General features: G+C 36.4%; 1 protein-coding gene and 2 long non-coding RNA genes across 3 annotated transcripts in view; 1 reads left to right on the forward strand and 2 right to left on the reverse strand.

Annotated features, from left to right (window-relative positions):
• LOC310717781 overlaps nt 1–20,431 on the reverse strand; it is a 296,978-nt gene that overhangs the window by 103,674 nt on the left and 172,873 nt on the right. The gene's annotated exons all lie outside the window — the stretch shown is intronic.
• Nucleotides 447–16,830, reverse strand: cdyl (chromodomain protein, Y-like). The gene is made up of 7 exons (XM_083525795.1): nt 16,516–16,830; nt 6,185–6,902; nt 4,648–4,916; nt 4,230–4,402; nt 2,083–2,293; nt 1,610–1,753; nt 447–1,344 (listed from the first exon to the last, which is right to left on the reverse strand). Exons 1-7 carry the CDS (start codon nt 16,540–16,542, stop codon nt 1,189–1,191), a joined length of 1,698 nt encoding a protein of 565 aa, XP_083381921.1. The 5' UTR covers nt 16,543–16,830; the 3' UTR covers nt 447–1,188.
• On the forward strand, nt 19,085–20,283 carry LOC310717843. Its single transcript, XR_014530972.1, has 2 exons — nt 19,085–19,526; nt 20,006–20,283. It is a non-coding gene; the product is annotated as an uncharacterized lncRNA (long non-coding RNA).

Here is a 20,431-nt window from a genome sequence, read left to right on the forward strand (position 1 = left end):
TTGCTTCTGCTAGTGCTTCTAAACTACTAGCCGTTTTTATTCACTAGCAAGCTTGTGTAATACGGCTTACATTTATGGCATTTGGCAGATACCCTTATCCAGAGCGACTTACCGAGCAGGGGCTCAAGGGCCCAGCAGTGGCAGCGTGGTGGTGGGATTTGAGCTTGTGACCTTCCGATCCAAACCCCAATGCCTTGACCACTGAGCTACCACCCCCAGTCTTTATTTTAAATGCACTCTAGTCTAAAAGTTCTTTCATTTGTTTCTCTAAAGCTATCTAGAACAGCAGCATGGTTCTTTCAGTGAGTAGAGACCCTAATTATTCTGGGCAGTAAATGATCTGAAGTTAAACAGTGACTTTAGAGCTACTTATAGTATTAAATATATTGATGTAATTCAGAATAAACTTTAAAACCCCAAAAAAAGTTGTCGAGATATGGACAAAGTAAAATCAGTGAAGTGTTTTATAGTAGAAAAATCTACAATATGCTAAACGAATATTACCATTCATAAGAAATTAAAGTGATTCTTAACACAATACAACACATGGCGATGACATTTACAAAAGAAGCAAATGAAAGGGAAAACACTGGAAAGCATCCAATCGTCAATAAATACTTAATACAGTTTATAACATAAATAACTTTTATAACAAATTTTTATAGTTGGAGGTTTAACACTTAATTACCAGATTGAGATTCTCACATTGCTGGAAACAGGGTACTGATGTGTGAATCACCAGTGACCAGAATATAAGCACAGAGCCTGCCAAGAGGTTAAATATTTTCTCAAATTCAGCAGGAAAAAAAAAAAAAAAAAAAAGCACAACTATTGTTTTCCTAAAGTTTCTTAAAGGTGGTGATGAGTTTTAAATAACCAACAAAAAAAAAGGATATAAAAATCCATCTGCTGCATAGAACCAGAACTGTGAGCCCAGTGTAGCTGATTCAGAACAGGATAGCTATCACTGATAGGTGGAAGTTGCTGTGTATTTAAAAAAAAAAAGGTTTCTATAATGTTTACAGCTGAAACTGAAATCCGTCAGCAGAAAGGAAACTTGCTTTGAGAGGCAAATGTATAAACATGGTCAATACTGAGATTTGCAAACGCAGTTATTCAAGAACTGTCTTTCACATTAGGCACTTGTGAAAGGTGTCCGCTGTGTGATGAGTGAATATGTTTATTAAATCAGAAGTCATTTATCTTCTGCAGGTATTTTAGTATGGAGTCCATGCCCTGTGGGGAGCCCCACACTCTCTTTAGTGCCTCACACTCCCTCTCGTTGGCCTGCTCCAGGGCAGCTCTGTTAACATTCCGCACCAGCGCTTTGGATTCCCGCAGAACCTCCAGGATTGCCGTGGTAGAAAGCAGCATCATGAAAATGAAGTAAAATAAAAAACAAAATGAAAAAAATGACTTATGGATGTAGATGTACTCTGAAGGTTAAAACTATTTGTCAGCTTTTAAAAAAAGATGTGCGAGTGTGTATTAATGCCACTTGTGCATGACTAATGGAATGCATTAAAATAGGAGAAAGATATGAACTTGAGAGCATGCAGAATGTCACTGAATAAACAATTATGAAAACAAAACAAAAGGGATGACTTACAACTGAATTACAAGAGACTAGCTCTCTAATGCGTGCCATGACCTCCTGAGCGAAGGTCCCTGGCCAGAGCACCTGGGACACCAGGCCTTTAGCACATGCCTCCTGGGCGGTCAGCTTTCTGCCACTCAGCAACATCTCATTAGCCTGAAAGAGCAAATTATACATATGTATTTATCTTTTATATGCAACTGAAAAGTAAAATCAAAATGACAATTATTTAATTATTTATCAAGACATCAGGAGTGAGGATGTAAGTGAATACCAGCTACATCCATTACAATTTTCTGAACATACTGGTTTTTTTTACGCCACATAATTTATAGTAAGTAAATACATAGATTAAATAACTAACAAAATCTGAAGAGATCTAGACAAGTTCCAAACCATTTGCAGTTCTTTTATTATACAACATATATAAATAAACATATATGAATTAACTAATCTAACATTGTTGAAAATGTACACACACTCACCGATGCAACACCCATGATGTGAGGGAATGTCACAGAGGAGCATGCATCCGGTGTCTGGCCAAAGATGGCATATGGGGTTTGAAACCAGGCCTTCTCGTTAGCCCAGATAACATCACAAAGTGGCAAGATGGAGGCTCCGAGGCCAACAGCAGGTCCATTTACAGCAGCAATAATTGGTTTCTTGAACTGGATAAATGTGTTTACAAATGCCCTGAAAATAGATCAGACAGACTTGGATTAAATCATGTTATTATAACTATATTTTGTTCCATTTTATAGAAAATACTGTACATCAAACAGTTGTAAAAATCATATGCATTATATTTGAGGTCAGGAGTCTGTGCAGGACACGAGTTTTTCCACAACAAATTTGACATACTTTATACTCTGGGATATATTCATGCTGGAACATTTCTATTAAACTATTATCATATTATAGCATACAAAGCCATATAATATAATTATATGCCACTTTATGGCAATAGCTTTAAGAAGTTTAAGAAATTTGTGAATTTGATACTTAAGTATATAATAATACACATATACACATGTTTGGCTCTTTAGTAAACAATAAAACATTTTATTTTAAGCATCATAATACATTCTAAATGTAGACACTGTTGGGTCAACAACACCTTATACAATCTACAGCATGCTTGTTTCTTTTGTTCTTGATACTTTAATAAAGACATTTTAACAAGCATTCAAATCTACACAAACTGCATTTTAGAGATGTGAAACATAAGACTGCACTTCTTAATGTCCCCTTTTCTTTAATTGCATGTGTTTCCCCCTTAGTCTATATTTTCTCTCTAGTGAACTTATTTTGTTTGAGTGTTTGACCAAAAGAATAACTCCTAACAGGAGTTTATGAGAAGTGCTGAAAAAAGTGTTTATGGTGGGCAAGTACTAAATTTGTGAGCAAAATATTTTAACAGTAATAATTTAGAAAACTGTAGTTGACAATGGTTTTTCACTCACATACACCAAACTACACTTTGCAGAACACGCTATGTACTGCTAGCTTGTTAGTTATTTAATAGAATATTATTAACTAAAAATATTTCTATTTGCTTAAAAATGGATATACATACTGTTGTAAGAAACTGGGTCAAAGTAAGAAAAGAGGGGTGTAAAATTAACCACTAGCAGAAGTTTATTTGTACTGAATCCTCTTCCTGCATTTACCTGGCAAAAAAAGGTTATTCACAAGGTTTTATTTGTGTCTTGTGTGACCTTTCCTATTATAGTTGGTTCATGTTAGTTTCCTTGCCAGTGCTGAACCAGAATGCTGAATCTGATGAGACACAATAGTGCACTTTTTAGGCTTACTGGAGGTGGTAGCACAGTGTTTAAGGCATTGGACTCTGGATTCGAAGGTCAAATCACAACACCAAGCTGCCACTACTGGTCCCTTGAGGTGGGCCCTTCAATCAACTGCTCAGTTGTACGTCATTCTGGATAGAGGCGTCTACCAAATGCTATAAATGTAAATTAGATGCGTTTCCATCGATGTTAAACTGGAAATGTCCTGTTAAAAACAACTTCCACGGCATCTAAAAAGGTAATCCTAACTTTAAACCTGTCCAAGAAAATGATCAAACAAGTTAGCGCTTGTTGCTGGCTCTGGTTCTATACTATGACTTTTGGGGAAACCAGACTGATATACAAAGTAATTCATTAAAAAAAAATGTATTATGGAAAAAACTTTAATACAAAATGTACGCTAGAAAACAGACGATAATGTTTCTAGAAATAAGCAAGTATGGTGGTAGTGACTTAACCTTTAAATGCATTTTCAGCACTTGAAAGCTAAACTGTTCTAAAAACCTATATCTGAAGAGACTTACAAATAGTACTTCTCAGCTGTCAATATGTTATCATGTAGTTTAAAGACTAATTAGACTATAAGTCTTATCTTAAGACATTTGTCCTCTATTATTCCCCCAATCAAAACACCTCGTTCAACAGGTACAAATCCAGCTCTTTAGCAAGGTCCTAAACCACCATGTGCTCAAACTGAATTCATTTTTACTGGCATGTAGTTTTACACCTACATTATAAATATAAAACACACTTTAATGTCAAGATAAACAAAAAATACAAACAATTCTGTATTTATATTTTGTGAAAATTGTCGTTTATACCTAATGGTTTCAGCCATTTTGATGCTTTCTCTTTTGCGATCATCAGTAAGTCGTCTGATTAAGTAGACAAAATCCAAGCCGAAACAGAACACACTTCCAACTGCGCTCAGTAAGACCAACTTGCTGTCATCTGCTGATGCCGTGGCCATGGCGCTCTGAACTTCCTTCATCACCTGCAGCATTCAGGTGCCAGAAGCTTTATTCACTTGCTAGCAAAACATACTACAACCACATTTAACAACTTAATGACTGCATGTGTGATAGTAATTTGAGGAAATAATAGCAGATAATTAAATATGTAATACATTTATTGCATCTCCAGCTTGTCTGGGGAAATAATAAATACAAATAGTTCCACAGACAACCTGATATGACATTTCTGATGTTCGGCAACTACATGTAGTGTGTTTACACTCACGTCAGGATTTAGTGAATTGTTCTCAGAAGACTTGGTAGAAAACAGAATGTGTGTAAAGCCATCCTGTTTCTTCACAACAATGTCTCTATAACGATAAGCACTCTCCGTCTGACGAACACTAAAGCGTAGGCGTTTGTCGATGGCAGATCGTTCCTCGGGCCGCCGTTTTATTGCACTTGTTACCCCCGAGCAAGCTGCCACTCCTGCTGTGCCATTCTGTACACTGGCTGACCCACTGGCTGATGAGGCCTCCATAATTGTTGAAACACCTTTGACAAATTAGATCAATGGCAATCTGTATTAACATGCCAATTAGCTCAACAAAAATGTATACCAGTTACACATACATTAGTTATTTTCTTGGTGATGGATGGTTAGATAAAAAAAGGGATCAAAAGACATCTAAAGATGGCTAACAGACATATAGGAACAGACATCGATGAATGAGGATTAAACGTTATTAATACTTAATGGAAAATTTTCCTAGACCTGCCAACCTTGAAAGTGAAACAATGCATTGTCCTGCCTAAAAAAAAGTGGATGGAAGTAGTTCCATCCACTTTAAAAATCTCATTGTTAAAATGAGAAATTGTTAAAATTTCAAATTTACTTTAGTCCAATATAGCAGCTCTTAGTGATGGGACTTAAACAAGGCATCATTTGTGCATATTTTTATTTCTGATATGTGGAATTAATATAAACAACTGTTATATAATTTTTTACATGAATAAACTCAATATTCAAATGCTCAATAATGGGAGATGAGAAAAGGTTCAAAGATTTCACAAGTGTCAACTTATTAACAGTTCAACAATTGAACAAGAGTTAATGTGTCAATGTGTCAATTTGTCACTTAATATATAGCACAACGTGTGAAGGTTGGCAGGTCTGTATTCACCTTGGGAGTAAAATGTATGACTTTTATAGTTACCAATATAAATAGATTCATACACCGATCAGGCATACTATTATGATCACCTGCCTAATATTGTGTTGGTCCCAGTCCCCCCCCCCTCCCCTTTTGCTGCCAGAACAGTTCTGACCCATCGAGCATTAACAGTATCAACTTCTTCAGCAGTTTGAGCTGCAGTAGCTCATATGTTGAATCTGATCACACAGGCCAGCCTTCCCTCCCCACATGCATCGATGAACCTTGGCCACCAATGACCCTGTCGCCGCTTCACCACTGTTTCTTTAACCACTTTTACGAGATACTGACCAATGCAGACTGGGAACAGCCCACAAGAGCTGGAGTTATGGAGATGCTCTGACCCAGTCATCTAGCCATTACAGCTTGGCCCTTGTCAAATTCAAATCCTTATGTTTGCCTATTTTTCCTGCTTACAACACATCAACTTTGAGGATGAAATGTCCACTTGCTGCTTGATATATCCCACCCACTAACAGGTACCATAATAAAGAGAAAATCGGTGTTATTCACTTTACCGGTCATAATATTATGCCGGGTCGGTGTACGTCACAACAGATAGACACTGAAAAATATATACAAATACATCTTTCACAGGTGACAATGTACCTTTCCCATTCAGTGTGCGGACTGCAGCAGGAGTGATAGGAACTTGAGGTGGAGGCAGAGCTGCCTGTGTTCTGGGTCGTGTGCCCATGCGTGCCCGCTCCTGTCCTGGCACAAGGACATGTCCGGCAGACTTCTCCTGCACAGCCACCTCAGGGGGTACAGAATCGGGCTCTTCTCCGCCCTGTTCCAGACTATGTGCTGCCTCACTGGGAGACTGCTCTGAGTCAGCACGACTGTTCATCGGGCTTTTTGGCACTAAGATTTTGATTCCAGATTTCACAAGGTCCATACTACAGCGTAAAGTGCTGGAGGCAGGAGTGGATATAAAAGGCTGCTGTTGTGTGTCTGCTTTAGTGTCCATGTCCCTGTTATCCAGTGCGTTCTGTGGAGAGTGTAGTTGCTTTGTAACACTGGTGGAAGGCATGCTCAGAGCAGATGGGCTGCTGGTAGGTGGTTGAGGCCTGTTCATCTGCTTGCGAGCATTGTTGTTGGAGTTACAACCCATGGCTGTGCTGGGTGACCTGCGCGTAGAGCGCACATTGGGCGTGTCACCCTGTCTCTCACTGTGCTGCCGATTAAACTCATTTATAAACTCCGTGCAGCTGGTTAGATTTGCCTCAGGCTCCCAAGTGTCTCCTTCAAAACTATAACCCCTCCAGCGAACCAAGTACTCCATTTTCCCTTTCTTGTTTTTACGTTTACCAACAATTCTCTCAACCTAGACAGCATGAAAAAGAGAGGACACAATGTTTTTTTAAATGTTTCTCCTAAAACAAAACTGAAAAAAATTAAAAAAATAAACAGAAAGCTAATAGTGGATGCATCATCAGACAAATCACAGCTGTGCCTTGAATTGCAGAGTACTGAATTATTAAAAAAAATTATTTCAGGCGTAAGCATTATAATATAAGAAAAATAAGAATATAAAAACATTTCCTTAGTAACAGTATTTGAAAACATACATAAATAAAGAGCAATACTAAATATAAAAGAGAAAATAAGACGGGTCTCTTGAAATTAACAAGCATTGTTTCCTTTTTTAGAAAAAAATTACATTTATTGCTGAAATTGCATACAAGAATATCTGTGAAAACTAAACCCACTTAGTGCATTTAATTGCCATATAAAATCAAAATGCAAGTTTGTAAATAAAATAAAAAATAAAAATTAAATCAGATTACACCAATAATAATAATTTAAAAAAGGAAATGCATTGTACAGTGTTTTAGTCAAAAATGATCCCAAACTGGAAACTTTCTTTGGTCTGAATCTATGGAAGCCCATTTCTGCCACGAGGCCCCTCTGCTTTATCGGTCTTGTTCCTCCAGAGCTGATTGTTAAAGTTATCTCCAGGGATCGGAGGCCTAGTTTGATACTATGCGATTTTAGTGATTGTAGGCAATCTCATTTTCAATGTGTAAAGCTTTCTGTAACTACAGAGTAAGTGACGTTGCCTGATTGGCAAGAGAAAAAAAGTCAGAATTATGAAAACCTTTTTTTTATGTGGTGGAAACAGGCTTCCATGTGAATCTTCTCTTTGCCCCTTGCTGTTTCCTCCCAATTTCTTTATTTTTTAATTCTGCAGCATGTGTTAACCTGTTCAGAGCACGCGTGTAGTTAAATCAACTAAACAAAGCAATTATTTGCCTCAATGATTTTTTTGAATTCTGAATTACTCATCGTTTCAGCCCTATTTTAAACACTGTACAGTGCATCCAGAAAGTATTCACAGCACTTCACTTTTTTCACATTTTATGTTACAGCCTTATTCCAAAATGGATTAAATTCATTACATTCCTCAAAATAAAAATAAAAAATTCACAAGTATTCACAGCCTTTGCTCAATACTCAATAGGTTGGATAGGGAGCATCGGTGCACAGACATTTTCCAATCTCTCCAGAGATGTTAATTCGGGTTCAAGTCTGGGCTCTGGCTGGGCCACTCAACAACATTCAAAGAGTTTCCCCGCAGCCACTTCTTTTGTTATCTTTGCTGTGTGCTTAGGGTTGTTGTCCTGTTGGAAGATGAACCTTCACCCCAGTCTGAGGTCGCCCTGGAACAGTGTTTTTTTTTTTTTTTTAATCAAGGATGTCTCTCACTAGTCTTCTAGATCCTGCTGCTAAAAAACTGGTATTGGCTGGGTGATGCACGGTGCCTGGTTTCCTCCAGACATGATAATTGGCATTCAGGTCAAAGAGGTCAATCTTTGTTTCTCATGGTCAGAGTCTCTTTCGGGTACCTTTTGGCAAACTCCAGATGGGCTGTCGTGCCTTTTACTGAGGACTGGCTTCCATCTGGCCACTCTACCATACAGGTTTGGTTCTTGGAGTGCTGCAGACATGGTGGTTGTTCTGGAAGCTTCTACTCTCTCTACAGAGGAATGCTGGAGCTCTTTCAGAGTGACCATCGGGTTCTTGGTTACTTCCCTGACTAAGGTCCTTCTCCCCCGATCTCAGTTTGGCTGGCGGCCAGCTCTAGAAAGAGTCCTGGTGGGTCCAAACTTCATTTATTTACAGATGATGGAGGCCACTGTGCTCACTGGTAGCATCAGTGATGCAAAATCTTTCTGTACCCTTCCCCAGATCTATGCCTCGATACAATCCTGTTTTGGAGGTCTACAGACAATACAGGTGAATTCAACTAATCAAGTTGTAGAAACATCTCAAGGATGATAAGTAGAAACAGGACACACTAGAGCTCAATTTTCAGTGTGAAGGCAAAGGTTGTGAATACTAAATGTACGTGTGATTTTTTATTTTGCAAAGATTTCAAACTAATTTCTTTCACATTATCATTATTGGGTACTGTTTGTAAAATTGTGAGGAAAATATTGAATTTAATCCATTTTGGTATAAGGCGGTAACGTAACAAAATGAGGAAAAAGTGAAGCCCTGTAAACACTTTTTAGATGCACTGAACATTAATATTGAAGACATACAAATCATGAGAGAACATGTATGGAATTATGTAGTAAACAAAATTTTTTTTAAATAACCCAAAGTATAATCTATATTTTTAAGTCTTTAAAGTAGCCACCTTTTGCTTTGATGACAGCTTTGCACACTCTTAGCATTCTCTCAGTCAGCCTTGTCAGAATCAAGATAGATAGCTAGATAGATGGATAGACAGAGATATTTGTCATTGCATAGTACAGGTAAACAGCAACTAAATGCAGTTTACCATCTACTACTACTACTTCTTTCAGGCTTCTCCTATTAGGGGTCACCCACAGCGGATCATCATTCTCCATACCCCACTGTCCTCTACATCTGCCTCCTTCAACCCAACTACCAGCATGTCTTCCCTCACCACATCCATAAACCTCCTTCTTGGCCTTACTCTTTTCTTCCTTCCTAGTGGCTCCATTCAGCATTCTTCTAGCGATATACCCAAAGTCCCTCCTCTGCACATGTCCAAACCATCTCAATCTCGTCTCCCTCACCTTGTTTCCAAAACGTCAGTTTAGCATCATGAGACTCAGTCACATGACAGGAGACACAGTCTCCTCCTGAACAGTGGCGGTTAAAATATAATGTCGGTCACTTGAACTCCAAAAAGCATTAATTCAAACTGGCAGATTCTGAGGCTGGTAATTCTAATAAACGTATCCTTTACAACAGTGGTCCCCAACCTTTTTTGCGCCATAAACCGGTTTTATGTTGGACAATATTTTCATGGACTGGCCTTAAAGGTGTGGTGGATAAACACAACAAAATAAAATATGACCAGTATAAACACTGGTTATTTCTAAATATGATAATAAACGTGAATCCACTGTGTTGTTTTTTGTTCATTTTGCTAGCTTGGGGGTTTCAATTTAGCGGTAATGTATTATGTGTTACCGGCCGGAACAGCCCCTTTAAGAAGGTAGCGGATGTAGGTAAGACATGTGACCGAGGCAAGCATCTTGACATGCATCAACAGTGAGTCATAGACAGATGTGGCATAGAGAATCCGGTAATTTTCCAAAATAAAACTGTTCAGAATCAGATAATAAATAAAACGTAAATAATGTAAGTTATGTATTCTCTCTGTGCGGCCCGGTACTACGTGGCCCGGGGATTGGGGACCACTGATTTACAGCAAAGGTAGCTTGTGGTCTTCCTTTCCTGGGATGGTCCTCATGAGAGCCTGTGTCATCATAGCTTTTGATGGTTTTGGGGGAACACTAAAAATTTTGAGATTTTTTAGATTGACCGACCTTAATTTCCTAAAGTAATGATGGATTATTTTTCTCTTTACTTAACCGAGTATTTCTTATCATAATATGGAACAGTAGTGATAGTGGCAATAATAGGGCTATTGACTCTGTACTCACACTTTCCTCTGCAAAAGACTGTGAAACTGTGAATGGAATACCATTCCAGGGGACTACCTCGTCAATCTGATGATAGAATGCAATGAGCGGGACTTCCGCGTTATTACTTGTAATATTTTCAGAATACACCATATTTTATTAGCAAATCGAACTTGTTGCATCAAATTTTAGTTTTTGCTGGTCTATGCCTCTGGAATTTTCACTTGCAATAAGCAAGTCTACAAGGACAGGCGGAAAACAACAGACTCAAGATCATCATGATCGGGCCTGTAAAGAAAGCAGTTAAATGGCAGATAACGAATCCACAACTTTGCAGCTTACAGCTGAAGCCCTAGTTAAGAAGCTTGGGAAATTCTAAAAAGACATGACTGTGGAATCCGTTGCACTTCTAAATAGATCCCTGGAACCAATAAGGTTTTCAACTGAATCGTTTGTTTAACAGCACAGGCAGCTACGATCAACGAGTTGGAAACGGGTCTCTCAGAACACAGTGACCAAATAACTCAGCTCGAGCATGATGAAAAGCTTCTTCAGTCAAAACTGACAAGCACAGAAAAAGAAAACACGGCTCTTAAGGATAATATAGAAGATTTTCTATCTCGTTCGAAGCGGCAAAATATACGGTTACCTGGAGGACATTGAAAAGAAGAACGCAAGGGAGTTTGTAACTAACGGTTTCTGAGCTTCTTGATGACTGCGCAGCAGAACCACCTGAGCTGGATCGTGCCCACCGCAGTCTCCGATCTAAACCTCGTGCAGGTGAACCTCCATGGCCGCTGATAATATTTAACTGATACATTAGGTAAACTGTCATGAGAAGGACCTTTCCTATAACGGCCACAAGATCAAGATGTACGAGGACTTCAGCATAGCGCTGGCGAGGAAAGGAGCGGCTTTTAACAAGATCAAGAGTCTGCTTTACAAGCAAGGAGTACGATTTGGAATGTCATACCCGGCTTGCGTCCGAGTGAGCTGTAACGGCGTGGAATGGATCTTCAGCTCTCCTGAGGCAGCGGAGTCGTTTTACCAGCAGAACTTTCCTAACTAACTCTGAGACTAATGGACTAATGTGCATTTCCATGAGGAGTTGGTGATTTCTGCAGGTTTAAGCTGTGGTAAAACTTTAAGACAGTTCTAAATTCCCACTCTATCTTAGTGAAATTGCACACAAGAAATATTAGTCTGCAACATCATGAGTACCTCCTTTATTTTGATTGATGTTGGTCCTGCATCTCTACTATATATACAGGTTACGTGTTGCACATTAATGAAATTATTTGGTTAACGGACATAAACGGCATGCTTTTTTGCCCTTGATTTCGGCGCCTTCCTGAGGCGGAACTTTTGTATAACGTGTTCAATCTAATATTACCTTTCTATTTGCTTGTTTAATAAATTTTTTCCAATATTGTTTATTTAAAGTTAGTTTTAAGCTGGGTGTAGATTTAAGTTATAGGAGTTAACGATTTTACGTGGGTAGTCGGTGGTGTGAACGTATATTCTGGTCTCTCGTTGCGTTTAGAAATACGAGCTTTAGAGTTGTACGTTTTTGTCGCAGTCAGTGGCCAAGATGAACCTCTTAGCTTGGGAAAGATTTCAATCATGAAAAACAACAATGCTCCTTTTCCATTATGGCTTCACTGACAAATTCTTTAAAAAGTTTTCTGGTCTGCTATCCCCTATGTTATTAGAGCTGTACAATCACTCCCTTGACCAAGGTTTTTTTATCACCATCTCTGAACCAAGCTTTGATCTCATTAATATAAAAGAAAGACAAGGACCCTAAACTTTGCGGCAGCTACAGGCCAGTTAATCTAATCAATAACGATGTTAAAGTACTAAGTTTTAGCCAAACGTTTAGAGAATCATCTTCCATTGATCATATCAGATGATTAAACTGGCTTTATACTGGGCCATCAGTTATCGTCCAATATACTTAGACTTTTGAATGTAATCCTTAGTCCATTTATCACGGCCAGAAATAGCTCTCTCTGGATGCAGAGAAAATCTCTTTCGTTGTGAAGAAAGCTTTTGACCGAGTGGCGTGGAATTATTTATTCATGGTTTTACAAGGATTCGGATCCAGATTCATCTCATGGATTTGGTTGCAGTATCCAACTCCCTCAGCTTGTGTGAAAACTCTGAAACGTCCTCGTTTTTCGCTTTCTCGTGGCACGTGGGAAATTCGTAGAGAAGAAAGGGAACACCACATCTTACTATATGCAGACGATCTAATGCTATATGTATCAGATGCTCTTAAGTGTATGGATAGTATAATGAATCTATTGAATGAGTTTGGCTTTATTTCAGGATACAGGTTGAACCTTGATAGAGTGTTTCCCCATAATTGGATTGAAAAAACAAATTCCCCCGGATATGCTCCCCTTTCCTGTCTTTTGCTGATTTTCGATATTTGGGGGTTCATATATCAAATTCATTCGTCACTGCATAAAGAACATTTTACAAAATTAGTGGACCATATTAAAGTAGATCCTCAGCATTGGAATACATTTTCATTATCTTTAGTAGGCCACGTATGCTTTTTATGTTTTAAACTGTTCCCATTTTTCCCCCAAATTTTTTTTTATGAAATTTGATGCCATTACATCCTCATATGTCTGGGCTGGGAAACCCCCACGAGTAACAAGGTAAATTTTTTAAAGAACTAAACGGGATGGGGGTCTTGCCTTTCCAAATTTCCTTTTCTATTACTGGGTAGTTAATATCCAGAAAATATATTTATGTTGTAATTCCTTTGATATTAATTGGTGTATGATCGAAGCTAACTCCTGCACATCATCCTCTTTATCTGCATTAGTTTTCAACCCTATTTTGCAACCCCCCTCTAAATACACCACTAATCCAATTGTACTCTCCTCACTTAAAATCTGGAAACAGTCCCGACATCACTTTAAATTAAAAACAGTGTCCCCACTTACGCACCTATTTGTGGCAATCATCTTTTTGTGCCTTCTACTCTGGATTCAACTTTTGTTACTATTTCATAATTCGTTTCTGGATCACACGTGTGTGTCATTCAACAATTTGTTAAATAGATTCAGTATCTCCAAATCTAATTTATTCCGTTACTTTCAGCTACCCAATTTTGCTAAAGCATATTTTGTATTTGGTCTGTATTTGTGCCCATTTGAGTCTTATACAGTTTAAAATAGTTCATAGAATCCATTTTACCAAAGCAAAATTTTAAAAACTTTCTTTAACAGAAGATGACAGGTGTTATAGATGTTTGTTGTCCCCGGCAGATCACACTCGTACATTATACACCTGTACAAAACTGAATTTTTTCTGGTCTTCTTTCTTTGACACATTGTCAAAAGCTCTTAATGTCTCTGGGAAACCCTGCCAATACAGTGGAACCTCGGAGCTCGTGAGGGTTAGGGACCAAGACCGGTCGCGAGTTCCGAATTTTCGCGACCTTTTGATACGCCCCTTCCAACCCAGTAAAAACCCAAAGAACTCTATACGAAATCGATTTAAATGAGTAAATAACACTTTCACTCCATAACACTTAATTATTAGACAATTTTAATGAGATAGACCTTGATTAGAAATGTTAAAACTAGCGTTTTGAGCAGCTCGCGGTAGCTCACGAGCCGATCTGAATGAGAGTCGCGAGCATGCGAGGTCGCGAGCGCTGAGGCCGCGAGCTTCCGAGGTTCCACTGTAATTGCAATTTTTGGAGTATCTCCCGTTGATGGTTTATATAATAAGCGCCATTTAAAGGGTTTAAAGGACCCAATGTCTTTTCTACATTTGGAACATTTTCTACATTTATTTTTCTCTATCCATTTTAGTTTTTGTGGGACAATTTAGGTTGGGTAGGGATTAGGAGGATGTTCTGGTTATTTACATAACTTTTTTCATTATTATAGATACATGTATGAGAAAATAACAGGTTGTGTTATGTTTCACATACACTATGTATATTTAGATTTTTCAAGAACCTGTGTGTGTGTGTGTGTGTGTATGTATATTATATATATATATATATATATATATATATATATATATATATATATATATATATATATATATATATATATATATATATATAAATTTGAATAATGCAATGAGTATGGACAGCTAAATGTAGCTGTTTTGGATAAGCTTAATAAAAATATATAATCTGGGGTTGTTTAACAATTTTTTGTTCACTACATAATTCCAGATGTGTTCTCTAATAGTCTGGATTTCTTTAGTATTAATGTCCTATCTTGAAAATAAGAAAAATAAAGAAAAAACACAAAAGAGAAGGGGGCATCAAACTTGACTTACTATACTGCGTATTACAAGGCCACATATCTGTGCTTTTTGCTGCTGCTAAATAAATAAATATTTATCACCATAAATAAGGACATTATTGAATTATTAAAATATTTAAAATCATCAGTAATTTCTCAACAAAAAAAAAAAATGTATTCAACTATCCCAAATTGTCTCGAAGTTTACAGGAAGAACTTGCTTATTTTATAATTCTACAGCTGTCTTGATTGTGCTACTTACACTGTACTTTAAAAATAAGAATTTTACTCAAAGTTGGCAACAGCTAAATTTGTGATCGGATGCTGGCTTAAAATCTTACTAGCAATATTACTTCTTACTCTAAATACATCAGTCACAAGTCAAACAGTAAACAGGTAACCTCCAACACAGGGTAAAAACTAGCACAGAACAAATTTCACAATGTCTCATCAAACCATTTCCGTCTTCGTTAGACCTCTCTCCAGCCACCAATCGGTATTCACCTGGCACATAGCACAGAAGATACACACTGCATGTCATTAGCTTCTGAGAGGATTATAGGCTAGTGTGTCTGTGTGCCACATTTACCCACAATCCCCCTCTCTGCACCACAACACATTATAAGCTGTAGTGTTCTTTTAAATGAGACGCCTAAAATAATGGACATGCTTTCCCTTTACCATGTTTTGACAATAGTGTACAGCATACTTTTTGTCAAAAGTGAGTGGGTCAGCAGAGATATAAAATACCAGGATGTTACTGAGCATGTTGCAGCTTAAGGCAAGAAAGTGACATAAGCTACATAGTGACTGACAGAAGTGATCAGGACAATACAGTCAATAATAATAAGACATAATACTATCTACTACTATCATAATACGACTAAAGTTTCAGGACTGATCAAACTTTGATCTTCTTGATAAAAGTTTTTTCCTAAAAAAAATAAAATAATAATAATAATAAATAAATAAATAAATAAAATTCACCAAGGTCTCTTATAACAAAAATATCTAGGGGATGTAGTCATTCTTTTGTTTGTTATATACTCTTTTGTCTTCAAATATATTTAAAGAACAGCCCAAATGAGGACCCGACATCATTGTTCTACCCAAAAACCTATAATAATCAAAGACAAAAAAAAGTGTATAAAAAATTATAGTTCTTATTGAGTTTGCAGGAAACACTCAGCCCTACAAACACTTTTACAAACCACTAAAATACACCCCAGCGAACTTAAAAAGGTGTATTGGGAAATAATTTACTACGACATTAATATTATATATACACGTAATAAAAAGTAGGAGAGCCATCCTGGTCATATAAAAAAAAAAACAAAGAGGGAAGTAGAAGGATAGAAGAAAGATACTCGATCACTGGGGAATTTTCCACATGTTAAGTGCTGTATCTTTATTATTCCAACACATTTCTGACATGTACAAGTTTTTACTCATGAAAGGGAAAAAAATTTTAAGACTTAAACGCATGTTTCATGTCAGGCACATCTCCATCAAGTACAACAAGACCAACAATAAAAAAAAAATAAAATAACAGGTACTCAGGAAGCAACGTGTAGGCGCTACGAAACAACTAGCTAGTGGGCTAACAATCCACCCGAACACTGCAGGACATATCTATCATCTGTGATTCAAGAAGCTTCTAAACTCAAACTAAGTCTCAGCGTCGAGCGTGATCGCGATACTAAAGGTAGTATTGTTCGTAAGAATTGTCTGTTATTTGAGCAGGACTTACCTCATACAGCTCCTCTGTGGCCATCATGGCCTGGTGATACTCGATGCTGGAGTAATCCGACTGGAAGCCTTTCTCCAGTTCAATTCTCTTTCTGGCCTTGTTCTTTCCAACTTTTCTCGCGGGACCTCCTTTACTACACGCCAGCGCGACTTCTCATGAAACACCATACGATAAGATCTGCTCCAGGTTAATAACAACAAACAACAAACAACAAAAACGGAGTGTTTCTAAACTTCGGAAGCTCTGCTGTACAAGACAACGCTTCGGAATCAAAGTGGCGAGGTCACGTGGTCATGACGTCTCTACGTTTGGTCAACTGTCGCTTTACTTAATAGCCAATCAATTTATTCTGGTTACTACAGTAAACACATTTTTTTTTTTATATTTAGATTTGGACATTAATGTTTTTTTTAATGAATGTGTAAAGCTGCCAAAACCATAGCTAGGATTTGGCTTGTAGCTGGGACGCTCTGAATCAGTTTTATTTCTTTAACATTTTACTGTTCTCAAAAAACAATATTTAATAATGGGATTTTATGTCGTTTGCTAACATAATCAAAAATAAATGACATATTATACTGACAAGAGACGGTGGCAAAATAAATATTTTCAGAAACGTTCAAAAATCAGCCCAAATGAATACAACATATTGGTGTTTTTTAAAAAAAAACAAAAACAAAAAAACAACAACAAGAAAATGCAGTTAAAGCTATAATAATTAAAACAAAAAATTTATGTATAATGAAATATATTTCATAGTGAGTTCACAGGAAACATCAAGACCTATGAACACCCTCTACAATACACCTCAACAAACCTAAAACGTGTATTAGAATATAAATAACTACAATATTAATATTACATATACATTTGATAGATAGATAGATAGATAGATAGATAGATAGATAGATAGATAGATAGATAGATAGATAGATAGATAGATAGATAGATAGATATTATACTGGTGAGATTATCAATAATGTTGCATTGTGGCCAAAAAAAAATCATCTAAGTTCTAACTCAATATATATATTTGGAAAACTAAAAACACAGTATATGAAAGTCAAATTACAGTCTGAAAAATATAATAAACATAGTTTACAGTCAACTGTCCCACACCAAGACAATACTTTTCTAATCAGATGAAAATGTCCACCTCTTCAGCTACATTGTTTACTCTGAAATGTAAATCTTGTGTAATGTTAAATGAGTAGTTTTTTTTTCTTATATTCCAATCTTACCATCTAATATGAGATTGTTTACTTAATTAAAAAAAAGCATTTAACTCTATATTTACTTTAAGAAGGTAGTAGCTAGGCAGGCTACTCTACCCACCTCTACTATATAGTAAAACAAATAGTAAAAGCATGTCTCCAAGTCATACACTTCCACCTCTGAAAAGAGAATTAAATTCTTGACTTGCACACTTGATGAAACCAAAGAGCAATTAATGTGTATTCCAGATTAAATCAAGATGAGGTCATTTCAAAGAAGACAAAGCAATAATGTTTCCGCACTTAGAAGGGTTAAAGTTAGTGTTGTAGTCAGGACCACCTAAAAAGAATCCATTTCAAGACCAAGACTAGAGGCAGGGTTAGACTGAGTCAAGACCAAGACCAGACCATCAGTCCTAAAATTCATGTGAAAGATTGACATAGCCTTTACAATAAGTTGTAAAATGTCTCTTCAGCTGTTCCTTCCAGCTGTTTGTTGTCTGTGTTTTTGAGGCAAGATTCAGATTCAGAGCATCAAATTAAAATCCAATTTAGAAATTTTTTTCCCCTCACTTTAAATTATTTATATATTTTATATGTACAGTTTACACAGTTTCCTAGATGTTATGGAACTTGGGTTGTAATAAAGAGTAATTTGTATTTGGTTTCTATGAGGAAACGAAAACAAACACTAAAGATTTGAGATCATCTTTATTTATGTTTTATCATCTACCTAATACCCTACAATTTTTGTGCAAACAATAGTGCTAAACATTTCAAATGCAGAAAAGCTGTAAATACCCAAGATATATTTACATCTGTAAAAACAAAAAACAAAACAATAATATAATAGTAATAGAGGTAATAATATAATTATCGTGGTGGTTCTTCTGGGCCAGCAAGGCCTTCTCTGCTAACTTACATTTTAATATTGCTCCATGAATATAGATAAAATTATTCTTATAAATCTATACTCTTCATTTCATAGCGTTTCTCTAGGGGGTGCTGCTGCAGGTAACAGGGCCACCTAGTGTAGGCTTATGTTGGCATTTCTATCCATTCAGATTTCAGCAGCCACGTGTTGCTATAATGCCAGCAGAAATGAACAGCGTGAGATCCTGGTAGATTCAAATCCATGCTGTTACTTAACCAATCAGTTGCGATTTAGCCATTCTACACTGGTAAGAATGATGTGTTGGATTTACTTAAAATAGATCTGCACAATTTTTGCATCACACTTTTTAAGTAAATTCAACTTGAAATGTTATGTAAAATTAACAAGAAAAACTTGTTCTCAACTCATTCTTTACTTAAAAACTTCAGAACACCACTTGAATCTACCAGGTAAATACAATTTGTGTCAACTCAACATTGTGTCTTTAACATTAAATAGGATATTTATTTGAGATGAGACAACTTAATATTTTATTTTAGACCTAGAACTACTGAACTTTTCTACACTGGTAAAAATGGTGTTGGATTTACTTAAAATATTTGCACTATATGCACTATTTTTGCATCACTTTTTTTAAGTAAATCTTTAAGTTATCTTGAAGCTATTGAATAAAAATGGTCTGCCTATACTGCTCCAAAACATTTAACATAAAATGAATTAGTATAAAAGAGCATTTTACTTAAAAAAAAATAAAAAATAAATCATTTTATCTGAAAAATGTTGCAATATTATGCTAAACGTCTTTATTTTAACGAAGAAGCCTATTCATCAAAGAGTGAATTATTGTATAAAGTTTGACACTGTCAAGCTCCAGTAAAACTTGTTGAAAAATATGTAAATGTGTACCTGAGTTGTTTGGGTTAACTCTGAATAATTGCATATATTAGTCCAAGCACAAGCCTTCGCAACACCTGCCAACCCCACCAGGACCTCTAAGCACTATCTCAGTCTCTAAAGGATCATCTAAGGATCCAGTGTATGTAATGATCGTCAGTTTCTGCTGTCCAGTTCATCCTCATGTGTATCCTTAATAAAGAGAATAGAAAATGTGTACTGTACTGACTTTCAACATTACTTTGTATGATTCAGATTGTTTTAGAGTGGTGAAAATATAACATATAAATAACACAAAATGAGAGAATATTTTATAAACAAAAAAACAAAACATGCCTTATATATTTAATAAATAAAATTAATCTGTTATAGTCTATGAATTCCTTTTTGTGTAATCGAGAGACAATTATTGCCATCATTAAGTAATTTAGGTTTGGAGCTCAACTTTTAAGGTGGTGGATCTCAAATCAAATACAATACAATTGAGGATTCAATGTATTCCAAATACTCACCCTTTAACGTCTGAGAGAGGTAAAAACAGTGAATCAAAACTTTTCATATGGTTACACATAAAAGCACATCTATAAGAGACATTGTTTTGACTTATTTTTATTAATAGTGTAACCACTGATGGCAATTGAATTGTAAAAGAAAATGTATTCAAAAGTGAAGAGACAAATGCTTTTTGCTGAAGTTCTGATGCTATATCCTACACCACAACAATGATATGAAACATACTGCTAATGCAACATGTTTTCTTAAGCTAATTGGGAAATTCTGGAATGGCTAAGTCAGTCACCTGATTAAACATGCCTTTTATATTCAAAAGAAAACTTTTCTCCATTGGGCTCATGTTATCATACATGAGAGAAAAAAAAATAGCTTAATAGTTTTTTCGGGACATTTACAAGAC

Source organism: Silurus aristotelis (genome assembly GCF_946808225.1).
Source record: "Silurus aristotelis genome assembly, chromosome: 22".
Taxonomy (NCBI): Eukaryota; Metazoa; Chordata; class Actinopteri; order Siluriformes; family Siluridae; genus Silurus; species Silurus aristotelis.